At 43.9% G+C, this 13984-nt stretch overlaps 1 protein-coding gene across 1 annotated transcript in view; it reads left to right on the top strand.

Annotated features, from left to right (window-relative positions):
• The window catches only part of T265_11753 (hypothetical protein), a gene marked incomplete at both ends in the record, with an annotated part of 36278 nt that overhangs the window by 5616 nt on the left and 16678 nt on the right, over positions 1 to 13984 (top strand). Inside the window, one exon of the mRNA XM_009178498.1 lies at positions 3772 to 3818. Within this exon, the coding sequence (XP_009176762.1) occupies positions 3772 to 3818 (47 nt within the window). The remainder of the gene's footprint in view (positions 1 to 3771; positions 3819 to 13984) is intronic.

Here is a 13984-nt window from a genome sequence, read left to right as displayed (position 1 = left end):
TGTTCGCCGAGCTTGGCCATTGGCTTGCAAACGTTCCGTCACCATACGAGGAGATATCAGCAGTGCACGGTTGGGTGGTTACGTCTTCCTTGCCTGCGTGCGGTTACATAGCATTCGAAGGCTATCTGTTATCTTCTTACGTGATTGGCTACTTGGAGTGTAAAAAATTTGGTGGATCTATTGGTCCGCTCGCGGTCTTTGTTGCGTTGTGGTCTGTGTTCCATCGTGTTGATTGGTTATTTGAAGCCTTCTATTTTTAGTAGCTTGTTCAGTGGTTGCTCCACGGTGTCGTGGAGTAATTCTGTTGTGATTTTTGGAAAATCCAGTAGTATTGATTGGTACTTGAAAGTTTGAACTTCCGAAGCATTTGGTCTACCTGTGGTGCATACGTGATCAGTATGCTAAGTTATTCTTTGATGCCCTTAAGACATGACATTTTCGTACACGTTCAATGGCAAATCAAGCAGTCTTTGTATCAGTGTAAACTGTTCATCCTGACGCCGTTACAGTTGTCTATCAAAAAATTTGCACAGGGGGCGTCAAGACAAAACAAAAAACTACGAGCTAATCATTGGTAGGCATAAATTTCTTTGAGTAATCGGGTCATGGTAGAGCTGCGCACGTTTCATTCTTATCCATGCACAGCCCCTTAACTGAGAGTGTACTGACACATGTTCTAAAAGACAGTTTGTGGAGAACGATTCACTCGAAAGCATCAGGATTCACTTACATACAGTACTCAAGTCTCCCAAGTACAGTCTACAACTTCATGAATAAAACTGCCAGGAACTAGTAGAGCAAGTGGCGAACCTTTTGGTGGCAATCAGATGGTTCTACGGCCTACATATATTGACCTGAGCAATGGGACTGACCGACAAAACGCACTATGACTGTTGTGTCACTGGTTATTCATTCAGCGAATGTCACATGGGTAGCAAAAGTTTAAACAGTCTGACAGTTAAAAATCATTAGGATGCTTACTCACCTTTCAGTTCAGCGGTTAACTGAAGACGCGAGCTGAGTAGGACACTATTCACTCACCTATGGAATGGACAATGACTTCACCGCTTGAATGCATTCCCCACCTGGTGTATGTGTGGAAAGTGAGGGGATACTTGTCCCAATAACGTCGATCGACTGCCCGTGTGTGCTGCATGTAACCAGATGATTTTGTTCCAGTTGGTGAAGACATCAAGTGATGCTTTTCTCCACCATAAATGCCCCTCAAAAGGCCGCTTTCAAATGAATTTGTGGCCGACAAGCTCAGTGACAAGCTGCAATTGCCCTGGGGAACAAAGATCACAGCAGATAGTCCAACTGGTCTTTTAAGGTCACCGGACGGAGAGAATGTTTTCTATTGACCATGCGAACAAATCCTTACGGAAGTACTTTGATCTTCCAAAATGACACAATAAAGCCTTGTACCTGATGAAGTAATATCGTGACCGTCCCTTACAAGACCAGCGAAACAACTAGCATTCCCCTTGAAAGACCGTCATTACCACAGCCAGCGCGGCGATGGAAAACTTCCTTTCAATGTCTTCACTTAACGCAAAACACTGAACACTATCCGGACCTCTGACGTCGCCCCATCTTAACCACTTTCACTCATGGAAACATCAAAGATCAGCGAATGTTGCCGTGTATATTTCCACCAAGCGAACAGTGTCGAAATCGCATCAGTACTAAACTGTTTGGTGACATTCAGCGAACAGTGTCGAAATCGCATCAGTACTGAACTGTTTGGTGACGTTAGGCTAGAACACGATGAGTGTATGAGCCATCTATTTAGACCATTTGATAGGGAACATTTCAGCTGTTGTGAATGAATGTGGACAGGGACCACATCATCAGGCTAGAGATAACGGTGCTGACGCCAGTTTGCCGATAAAACATTTCCCAGGTAACATTAAAAATGAGTGTAGTAGTTCTGGGGTGTTTCCAAAGTTTCGTCATCACATGAGGAAACATGTGTTGGCATAATTTCAAACTCACTCAAACCGATGGCGTCTTCTGGTGGAGTGAAAAGAAACATTTGCAGTCTTGGTGAACAGATTGACTGCCGACTTAGTGGCCGTCAGTTCGCAGATATTTTGGTAAGGCATCGCTTGGACAATCTGAGGATAAACTAACACTGGTTACTGTAGGAGCCAGTAGATAACTTCGGAGAATCAAGGACATGGATACGGCCATAAATACTGAATAGTTTAAAAATAAAAAGGTGCTGGAAGAAAGTGCCTATAAAAATGTGGCCATCAGAACAGATCGACCAGTTTCCAGGCCCCTTATTCTCTATTCACTAGCACGAATTATCATTGAGTGGAGTTTTGACGCCGTAGAAATTCAACTTATCAGTCATAGGCTATTTGGCAATGCATACGCAATATCGACTGTCAGGTTTCTGAATTGTGCCCCCAAAATGTGGTTCCACTAGTATCCCCACCCGAGAGACACTTGCAAACTATGGAGAATTTACTGCACTGCACCGCCCACTATGTGCACTGATGGGTCACGTGATGGTATTACGTTGGTCACGTGACATGTCCTGCGACAAGATGAGGGACTTCAAAACATTTTGCCACAATGCCCACATGCAATCACTCAGACGTTCATGATTTCATCGAATGAAAGCATCTACCTTGTCGGTATGTAATATTTGAAGATTTTGGTGTACTTGAATCCGAATGGGGAAAGTGGTCAAAGGGTAAATCACACGTAACTGTAAAACTATGGGATATTTTTGAACAGCACAATAAATAAGAAAGAGTCATGGAAGATTACAGGACAACATGAAATATGTGTTCCTTTCGGATTTGTGCCATCCACAGTTTTCCAGTCAGGTGAAATGATGTCCAAGGTATATAGGAATTTTGGTATGGGAACATCCATGTGAAAAGACCAGAAAAAGAAGAATGGGCGAACAGTAACAAGTGCTCTTCAAGGTGCAGTAGGCGAGGATAAAGTGAAGATTCACATCCAGCACAAGGTATCTGTAGTGCAGAGACAGATGTGGAAGTCATTACCAGGAATCAACACTCAGCCCCATTTGCCATGCATGAAAGTGTCATAAGTAGTGTGAGCGAACACAAGTCACTGACTGTGACCTTCGGATACCCCAGTCCAGCAAAAATCTTCACGGACCGAGTAAAATGTCTTCCTCGGTATGAAATGGTCATCGGTTTGTGAAACAAAAACTAACATCATAATCGATACTGCTTCCGATTCTGCGTCCATCCGAGGTTGTGCTCATGTCTATCACCAGCGCTTCCGAATTGAGATTACGTCAGATTTGGCAGCAACCATTTATTGGTTTTTATCTGTCAGAAGGCTGAGATCCCGAACAATATCGTCAAATACAGGGTCCTTGAGCACTCTGAATAGCGCTCGGTGCTTAGTGGGTAAAAGCTTTTTCACACGCGATTCCCACCCCAACAGGATAGTTGAACTCATGGATAAGTTGTTTAGCGACTGATTGGCGTGCCCTTCACTACAAACCTTTGAGTTTGTTTCGATGGAACTGGCCAAATACAAGCCTGTGTATCAGTCTCGAGATTGGATAGTTCCTCCATCCTTTGATGCGGCTTCAACAATCATACGTCACCTCGTTAAGGACCTTCAGCAGCTGTTGTCAGTGGTTGCGCAGACACCCATACAGCCCACCGCGCTTGTTGGCCTTACAAGGCTGATAAGTCTATTGGCCAAGCAATAGGATGCAGTCGCCCGGTGTTTTCTCTCCCTACAACTCTCCTTTTTGTCATCTTTGGTCTTCAGCTGGACTCTTGCAATTCTACCTCAACAGCTTCGTGTTTCTGTTTAAGGTGAGCTTGAATTTCCGCGCACACGAGGCACAACCATTTGCCAAGGTGTAATGGGACTGGTGACCTAGTTAAGGCATCATCAATCCAAGGACATCATCCATTGCCATACGGGAAAATGCTTGGACAGTGAATCTATCTACTTCACCACTCAGAGGCAGTGAACCTCTTAATGGATGAAAAACGCTACAGAATTACAATTGGACAGGTAACGGTGATTTGGACATCTTGGCAGATATCACGCAGATCTGATGTGAGACAGAATCAGGAGCTCTTGACGTCAGCAAACCAGACTGAAGCTGGGAGCAGGTGCTGAAGAATGACAAAACGAAACATGTAACAGCAAGGTAATTTCCAAACAACCCTCTTGATAAAGAGGTGCAAATTAGAATCAAGGTGTCTGTAACATACACTGTCATTGGTTAGGAGATAAGAAGGGAGGACACGGAAATTAGTCACAGTTATTTTCATGAAGGAAACTACTCACAAGGTTGCTGAAAACTCTTCGACAGCCCACGACCGATTTCGCCCTTCTGCTTTGGGCTCATCAGATAGGCGCAGTCCCCGAGTTTCCGTCAACCTTATGTTCTACTAGTCACAGTTAGTTTGATACAGTCAAATTCTTGACCTTCGAAACTGGAGTGACCCCAGCTCAACAAAAATCAGGTGGACAAACCCAGATAATAAGAGCAAGAGCATTGACATTGAACCAGAAAGCATGCTGGACGTAAGCCTGTCCAAAGCTGTGGACAAATTGCCCATCAGGTGGATCGTACGTCCAGCGTTAGCCCCCTGTGATCGGCTCAGCTAAACAATCCGATAGTGGCACTGCGCGACTCGGCCGACTATCCACGTATTTTTCAGTGGATGACATCTGTATCCCACACTGTTTAGTTTCTTCCGCTATCCACCGAGCACAGTAAAAGCTGGTGGTGTAAGGTCTGGAAGTTGGCGCATTTGGCCTGAGCCATCTTGTTTCGCTTTGCCGGCACATCACCAGTGAGCTGGCAGCGACGTTGGGAGGTATTTTTCCGCATGTATGAAAATGTCTTGGTGCCAGGACTTGCTCGAGTGTCATTATACCAGCCAACAATTCTCGAGCTCAAGCCAGAAGGTCAACACTAGCGAGCAGACTGTAAGAGTCGTGTCTCATTAGTGACACGGTGCAATCCATGGTTGGTTTGAACAAGGTCGGGTGTGGAGCTCTTCAGTCGATGGTTTGTGCTCCTCAGTGTAGCATACGTAGCCAGATTTTATGGCTGATAGCCGACTGACAAATAAAATACTGCTACAGTCGCAAGATGAATAAAGCTTGTATGCCAGACGCAGGAATGACTGTGACTCTGGGACTAGGGGGAACCAAAAGTCTTCAGTCGGCCAAGCTAATCCGCGTTATGCTGGGTGGGATGCGCGTGTCAGCGGCAGTCACTCAGAAAAGTCGTCGTCAGAAATAAGCGGAACAGTAGGCACAAGTCAACAGCGTTTTTGCCAACGCTTTCATGGGTGTCGAGTTGACAGTGGGCCACCAAGCTAATCTCCTATTTGCAGCATTTGTCACAGTCCTCACACACGAACCGCACGAGTATCTCCTTAGTACGGGATTGAGCTGGTGCTGGGATGTCAGCTGGATGGTGTTGTGTACAATCGAAAATAACTGGTACTTTAAAGCCAAACAGGGTGGCGTACCGCGTCTAGAGTTGCCGAACTCATTGGTCACTCAGATTGGCGTCCAGTAGAGCCAGCTGACACCATGAGGGGGGGGGGGACGATTTAGAGTGCCGACTTACTGCACATCTTTACATAACGTACTACTTGTCGGGCTGTTTGTAACTTAGACAGTCCACAACCCCTTTTGCCTTGGGACTTTTCTTTAGTCTCCGGATTCTCATCAACCTTATCTCCTAAGTTGTGAGCTAATGTAGGCAGATGTCGAAACGCACCGAATTGGCAAACCAGGTTTCTCTTAGGTTATTGATACGAATCAAGCTTTTAATATAGTCACACTCAATTCTTCTCAGTTAAATAAAAACCACCGTTTATAACTATATTCCTTATTTATTGAAAGGGAATTGCTGAACTAGGTACCCAACACCCAAGGAAGAGCAAGACAGAGAGCATGCAATCAGTAGATTTATTAGCGGACAAAGTTTTTGACTCCCGACTCTGGTTCACATCACGCGAGTTAGCTGCCGGATATCGTGCGCAATTATTTGTGACCTATATTGGTGGGTTTGACTCACGACAAGTAGGTTGGCGCACGGTGATTTCCGACAGATTTTCCAGTTAGGCATACTGCTACATTTGGTTACTCTCGGTTTCGCTCGGTGGATATTTACGGTCAATTATCAACACGTTATTCACTTCCAACATGATCCACTTTGGCCTTGGATGAACGATATACGGAATAATATGATCATATCATGTTACTCTATATTATATTACATTAAATCGTATTACATGACACCAGAGTAACTATATTGTACATAGCCACACCACTCTCGTTCGAACTTCTGTGTTCCTGTTCTGGCGTAATTATTTCGGTGAGTCCACACCAAACGGGGGAAGCACTGGACTCGAGTTTCCCTCTTATTAGAGCTCATCAGCAGTGCCTATCCAATGGCCGTGCCGGGATTTGAACCCCGGAGATCTGACATGCGGAGCGAGCGTCCAACCACTACTCCACCAACGCACGTTGGACGCATCTGAATTTTCACCTCTGAACAGGCGAATGTGTTCACACTTGAGCGATATGGTTGGTGTGCCCGAACGACCTAGTAACTGTCTTGGTTGTGACGATCGATTGACCCGCCAGTCAGGACTTCTCAGTCAGGTAGCGTGGCACATGTTTGAAACCCACTGGGCAAATTTTTGGCTGCAATTCTGGGGTTTTGCGGGATAGGTATTTTGTTCATAGCCACACCACTCTCGTTTGAACTGCCGTCGAGTCCAGTACTTCCATTTGGTGTGGACTCACCGGAATAATTACGCCAGTACAGGAACACGGCCGTTCAAACGAAAGTGGTGTGGCTAAGAACAAAAATACCTATCCCGCAAAACCCGAAAATTGCAATTGAATTGTACTATATTGTACACTATATAACGCTGTATTATATATTATATTATATTGTCACAGTTATATTATATCACCTTATGGAATAGTTATTATATATATGCACAGAATAATTAAGTTACTCACTGAAAACGCATCGTCTAGAATTCGACCAATAGAACTTTCTATTATCTTTCAAGGTAGGTTGCTCTGCCTCCTAATGAGAGCAGCCAGCCGTCCGCACTTCGTAAACTTCGCCTCAGTGGTGAGGTTTTTTATTATAAACCACCGGATGTGTGCCGTCGAATGCTGTTGTGTTGCGGCAGTGTTGACCGAGGCCTGTGACCTATCAGGTGTCAATGGTAGAAGACAGAGAACTGCATTTCATCAGTCTGCGATTAACTGTCCTCACTTGGGCAACGGCTTCACGGGGTGAACTCTGCCTTGTTGAGTGGGTATAGTGGTCAGGACAGACCGCTGCGTTTACGTTGAGAAATAGAGTCATGAATCAGAAAGAATAAAGGGTGCTCAGTGGAATGGATCGAAAAATGCGGCCCCCATGGTGTCTCTAACTTCCTGTTTGAACGAAATATGCATGAGTGAGTAAGCTAACTATTTATTAATTAATAAGAACAATACGTATCAGTAAACCATGCGGAATAGTCAAGAAGACTGCGTCACTTACGCATCTACGTTATCCGATGGCTAACTGTGCAGACAAATTTGGTAGTCATGTACAACATTTTTTATTCGTAGCATTTGGTATGCAATAGAAGAACTACTACTCATACTATTTGTCTGTCCATTGTATGTGCAACTTATATGAGTCGGTCCATTCGCACACTTGGAATGTTTGATCCTCTCCGGCGGATGCAAACGATGACAGAGAAAATGAAATCTAAAAAGTATCCTTCACCTAGCGATTATTTACAAAGTCCTTTAACCGAAGACTGAAGAATATGTGGCTCGTATCACAGTCCTGTTGGACCACATGGTTTTATTGCCCCGCCACACTGAAGAGGGAAGGGATTATATGCGGCTGATTTAAGAAAGAACTAAAAAGAAACGGCTAGTGGCTGTACGGTGAAACTAATCGAGTTGGACGAGTGGATCGTTGGGCACCTCCTGCTGTTTGCCTTCAGCTCGACGACGGAAATTGTGCATTTTGAAGCAGCTACGACCAAGTAAATGAGGAACAACGTACCTGGATATTTGTATTGGACTCCCGACGCTGGGGCGCAATTCGTACGAGAACATGAGAGCGTCCACCTTGGTGCAACGAAGAAACAAGCTGAGATGCGATAATCACGTGTAAAATGAATAACTTTCACGTGTCTCCACTTGGAGAATAGCACTGTTGTCCGTGATAATTGAAAGTACAAATATTGATCAAGCATGCCACTAGATCGTTCCCATTTACTGTGGAAAGGTACTCCTGTGCATCAAGGAACTGAAGTATACTGGGCTCTGATCTCATATGCATCCAATACGAGCAAACAGAACAAGAATGTGCTTACCTTGACTGTATCCCAGTTGCTTTGGACTATCTTTTTGAAATACGCTGATTTGCAGACAAATTTGGTTTTTCGAGAGACTCACCCAGAACTTAGTGGGATCCCTCGTTTATCACAGGTCGCCTCATGATTCAGTTGGCACGATATTTGAGATATCGCAGAATATTTTCATGAAGGAAACTATTCACAAGGTTAGTGAAAACTCTTCAACAGCCCACCACCGGTTTCGCCCTTCTTGGGGGTTGACGAAAACTCGGGGACTGCGCCTACCTGATGAGCCCCAAGAAGACCGAAACCGGTCGTGGGCTATCGAAGAATTTTCAGCAGCCTTATGAGTAGTGTATTACATCTTTTTTATCAACTTTTCAGATGGTGCATCGGTAGAATGTGCTCCACTTGCTTGTTGATGGATCGACAACCAGTCGGCCCACTTTGTGTAATCGTCGTCGACTAGGCATTTGTGAGGTATTTTGGATTTAGCGGCCCGATAGCTGTCATAATAACTTTGGGAACTCAACATTCATTCAGATTCTGCCTGATTGGAGGCTACATCCGTCTTGCAGTAGGGTCACGCCACGCACTCGAATTACACAGGAGAGGAGAATCCGAGATATGGACGAGAATCAAGGATCGTTTATTGCATACAAGTAAATCGACTATGAGCTGAATCACGGGTTACAAAAAGCCAACTAGAACGGTGTCAGGAATCAGACAACAAAGGTTGCAAGGTCGCCGGTGGCGCGCGGCAACATGATGAGATGCGTGAGGTCTAAAGCATCAATACTTAGAAGGCATGAGTCCCGCGAACATGGGAATACGTGTGACGGATAGTGGACGATAATGCATAGGCTCACACAAGAAGGAAGTCAGCAAGGCTCACGTACCGATGGAATAGTCACAGAACTATTTGAGCGGACAATTTGCAATGGAAGCGTCTTTTCCTACAGTTATGTACTGTTCAACTCGGTGTTCCGTCCCCTCGTCTTACAGTTGACCGAACGCTATAGTCTTTAATTGCAACTACTGGGTCCGTCTCACGAGAGATAGATAACTGTCCAATTTTTTAGAGACCAAGACTCTTGTTCACATGGCATTGTGACATCAAAGGCTGCAGATATGTCCCGTCATTGAGGCGACTGTCAGCCACTGGCAGCGAGATTCTCTTTGACATGTAGCATACTATTATCTGATTGGTCCTTCATGAGCCACTTGAAGCAGCTCATAAGCCCTAGGATACCCACCTGGTAAACAGGTGTCATCCGTGACTGGTGCTTGAAAAATATTCAACTCAAACGAAAAAATGCAGATTGATCACTGCTATTGTTTTGTCTTATCGTTGTTTTCGGTCGCACAGATATTCTTACTCTCATAAAGGTATCTTGTGCGTACTACGGACACCGCAGTCTCATCACGGTGTTTCTCTTCACGGGGAGCACCAACATATGATAGTGCGTGCCAGCAGCGTGATCGCTTCTATCACTCTTGAAATTGATATTCTTGCTTCCGAATTCCTAGTGTACATACCGGCGTGCCTGTCAGTCTTCGGTTTATTCCCATGCTATGTAGCTATGTAGCCACGCAGTAAGCCACTTCTGGTTGTCCGTATGACATCTCCTATAGATATGATATCACTGAACGTTTACAATGGGCCATCAAACACAGCTGTCACGCAACCCGACCTGGGGGGGAATGCTGAAAAGGAAACTTTCACATCCGCAAAAGGTGGCTGAAAGCAGAATTGGGCAGTTTATCTCCCGAAAACACGCACTGTTCTGAAAGGAAATCTAAGAGACCAGCTTCATTATATCTTTGGTAGATCATTTAGCTTCGGTTTTTGAGTACTGAGTTTTATTGTTTGTTTGTTTTGTTTGTTTGTTTGTTCCCTGACTCCTACGATTTCCTGGAACATTCACTCCACACCATTCCGTGTTGCCTAACGAAGACAGCAGAATTGTAATCAGTGGCAATCAACTTGATTAAAAATACCAAAGAGGCCAATCAGTCAAAATTCAGATCACTCGCGAAAAAATGGAACGTTGGATGGCGCTGTGCGTGCGGCATCAACCGGCTCGTCATCGTATTTTGTTTTGGATTCGGCGTGGAATCCACACTGTGCATCGATAAGGAACACGCTCGATCAATGATAGATAATCAATCAATAGATAGTAATGTTAGAAACCAAGTGCTCCAAAAACTAAGGAATACAAACTGGACAAATTTTCGAAGGCGCAAATCAGGGGCAGCAATTAAGTTTGTCAGACTGGTCTGTTTGTTTCAGCGTCTGTCAGCTGTCAGTCGGTTTTTTTACGTCCAAAAGTGATTTCACCAGGATACAGTTCTTTTTGTCTTTCAGGATTCGTCCATGCTTTGTGGGGGATGCGCGGGTGAGTGAATGGTGAAAACTCGATAACCTAGTTGTTGATAACTGTGTTGATTGTGACTAAGTGTTCACACTGAGTCAACAGACTTGCCACAAGGTTTGCGCCATTCCGAATCTATTCAACTGCTGGTGTAACGGTGGATACTACTGATGGAGGAATGCGAGTAGCATGTTTTCTCGCAAATCCTTTTTGCATCTCTTGAAAAGTGAGAATTATTGTGGAATTAGTGGAGTTGCATTTGCTTGCATTTGAGTAACAGTCAATGAATATTCAGGAAAGTTCAAGAAGACGCATTTAGGAAAAGATGGATGTTCAATTTTTGTAAATAAGATGCAAATGAGAGTTTTACTTCCCTGTCCAATAGTCTGTAACTGTTCAGTTGGAGTTTTCTAATAAATAACGCCGCAGCGAAGGCCTTCTTCCTTTCACTGGTATTAACGTGATCGCCAGTTCTTTCGTTATACATTGACATCCAAGATTTGAAATTCGCATTTGAGTGAAAGTGACATCGTAAATGGTCTACGCGGAGCAAATTGTAGCACACCATACCGTATGCTCTTCTGTCAGTACAACATAAGATGATGATCGTTTGGTGGTCTTTAGGATAGAACGCGGGATTATCAGATATAGGAGACCTGAGTTTATGTACTCACTAAGTGTTGTACACCCACATTGCCAAACAAATATCACTAACAACTTTCAACCATTACACATAACATGTAATCACTCTTTGAAGTCTTATCGCAATTGTACTGTATTTCCTATCACTAAGAGATTCTGTGATACACATCTGTTTGCCAAATGGCGATCATCAAAAGTTGTAGATCTGGGTTAGATCTTATGTATCATTTAGCTGAAATCATCCTGCCTGATATCATTTTGTATCGGTTGTCCCGATTCAATCGTTTGAGGCGGAATAAATATATTGGAGATAAATTGGCTGTTAGCAATCTGCCGAACGGTACGACACAGCCATGAACCGGAATACGTTTTATTTGCCCGACCAAAGTACTTAAAACTTCGGTTACAGCGTTCAACAACCGCGATTCGACCTTGAGACTGCCGGAGATAATGTGGACAATTTAATTTTTAACAGGTATCAGTCACAGTCAGAAGAAGAACGGTGTGTTTTCATAAATCTGTTGGGATGATGACTGATAGTAATGCCTTAGAAAAGACGGTTATTGCAGGAGCACAACAAACACAAATGAGTTATAGAGGGAACAAATGACACGATGACCTATGATTTCGGTCTTGTGGTTTCTTGCGACATCCCCACATGCACTTATGGGCGCCTCATGTTGTCAAGTTAGAAGAAAACAAAACTCAGAGCATTCGGGAAAAGAATAAGTTACCAACTGGCAAACAATGTAATCACGCAGTCAACGAGCAACCAGAATTAGATAAAAACAGGTGTCTGACCGAATTCAACATTCGTCACTACAGCAACACTTGAACTCCGTAGAATTATCAGTCAGATATAAAAACACAGTGAGGGAGAAAGATGACCATCAAAATGTACAACAGATATCGGTATTCATGCGTAGAAAAGTGTGCAACAAGTGAGTCTGAATTTACTACTAGCTCAAAAAACACTTTTGACAAGTGGCATTTTCATTTGGGATTTCAGACTTCTCTCATGGAAGGCAATATCTCGCAGTTGACCGCAATTGAAAAACCGACTGATTTGACGTAAATGGGAAAACTTAAAAGAATCTGTCTTACTATATTCTAATGAGTAGTGTGTTACGTCAAGCATATATCTGAATATGGTTGTGTTATGTCTGACTGCTGTTCAGTTCTGCTGTTCAGACTGCTGACTTCAGTTCCTGGTGCCAGGAGAACTCACCGACAAGGAACGTAACAACTTTATGCAACAAGCGAGTTCGTGCGAGCGCAAAAGTTACAACGTTCCCACGCTGTTCAATGGGCACTTTCTGACACTGATCCAGGCTGTCTGATAGGCGTTTAGTGAACACCCATCAACATCGATCGTGCTTCCATGAAATGCCTGAACGTTGATCACATTCGGTCGTGCTTCTGTGACGTGCCTGAACACTCATCGGCTTTCGCCGAACTGATTGAATGATTGACTGGCCTGGATGCTTGTCGGCTTTCCTGTTGAGATTTTAGGTGGAGCAGTAGGTTCCGGGCGTTCTGGGGTGACTTTCAAGAATCTGACGTTCCTGATGGGTTGTCAACTTTCACATATTCGCATTCAGAAATGCTCTTGCAGACAATCATGCCATTTAGTTGCTCCCCAAAGAACTGTTTCAGCTGATCCATGAAAAAAATCATAATTCAGATGAAGAATTTTTCATCGTAAACAAGCTAAGCATGAAATCCACTACCGCTCTAGGTGATTTGGCGCGTGTACAAAAAAACGACATAAACACTAGCAAATGCAGTTCAGAGAGTTTGGTTAGAAAATTACAGTGAACCTAGCCAGAACACTCCCGACTGGGATGAGTTTAGTTACGTTGCTTCCTGAAAAACGACAGTTTCAAGCTATTTATTCAAGGCCACCTTCGTTTATACTAGAACGTTCCATGCACTTCAGATATTGTAATTAGTCAGCAATTTTGAATATAGAGGTATCTTGTGACTTTATTTAACAAAACTTAGAAACTCTAAATGGTTGGTTTACAACGTAAACCCGACGAGAAGTACAGCCCAGACACACGGTAATTAGTCACTGTCAACCATGAACCGTTTTTCGCACAACCTGTGTCATGAACACATGGTTCCAACTATCCGTATGTTGCGTGCGTTATTCGTCAAGAGTAGACACAAACTGGTGATAGAGCCTAAACTGCGTCCTCACACGGGGTTTGATGGTGGGTACCGGTAGTCACCTGCATGCAAACCGGTAATCTATTAAACACCAGTAAAAACTCACCTGGAATGCGTGGCGGAACCACCCTCGTACCTGGTGGTGCTGAAATTGTCAGCATTTTAAGCAGAACCAACAACAATTTGGAGCTCACTTCATCTTTGCATGGCTGATTAATGCACCCTTTCTCAAGGATGATAGTTCTCATCATAGTGAACATTCTAGTGGCCATTTGGCAATTGGTATACGATTTGGTCGTGAAATTTTACCGTATGCAGCAGGAGATTTCCTCAAAATTCTTTAGAATTTTCGGTATCTGACAGGTTGGAGTTTGCACTTAGCTCCCAAACCCTAGCAGACAAAGGCGCAAACTCGTGTTCCGAATCGAAGGA

Source organism: Opisthorchis viverrini (assembly GCF_000715545.1).
Source record: "Opisthorchis viverrini unplaced genomic scaffold opera_v5_569, whole genome shotgun sequence".
Classification (NCBI taxonomy): Eukaryota; Metazoa; Platyhelminthes; class Trematoda; order Opisthorchiida; family Opisthorchiidae; genus Opisthorchis; species Opisthorchis viverrini.
The sequence above is the reverse complement of the archived record's forward strand: the minus strand, read 5'-3'. Positions and strand labels throughout refer to the sequence as shown.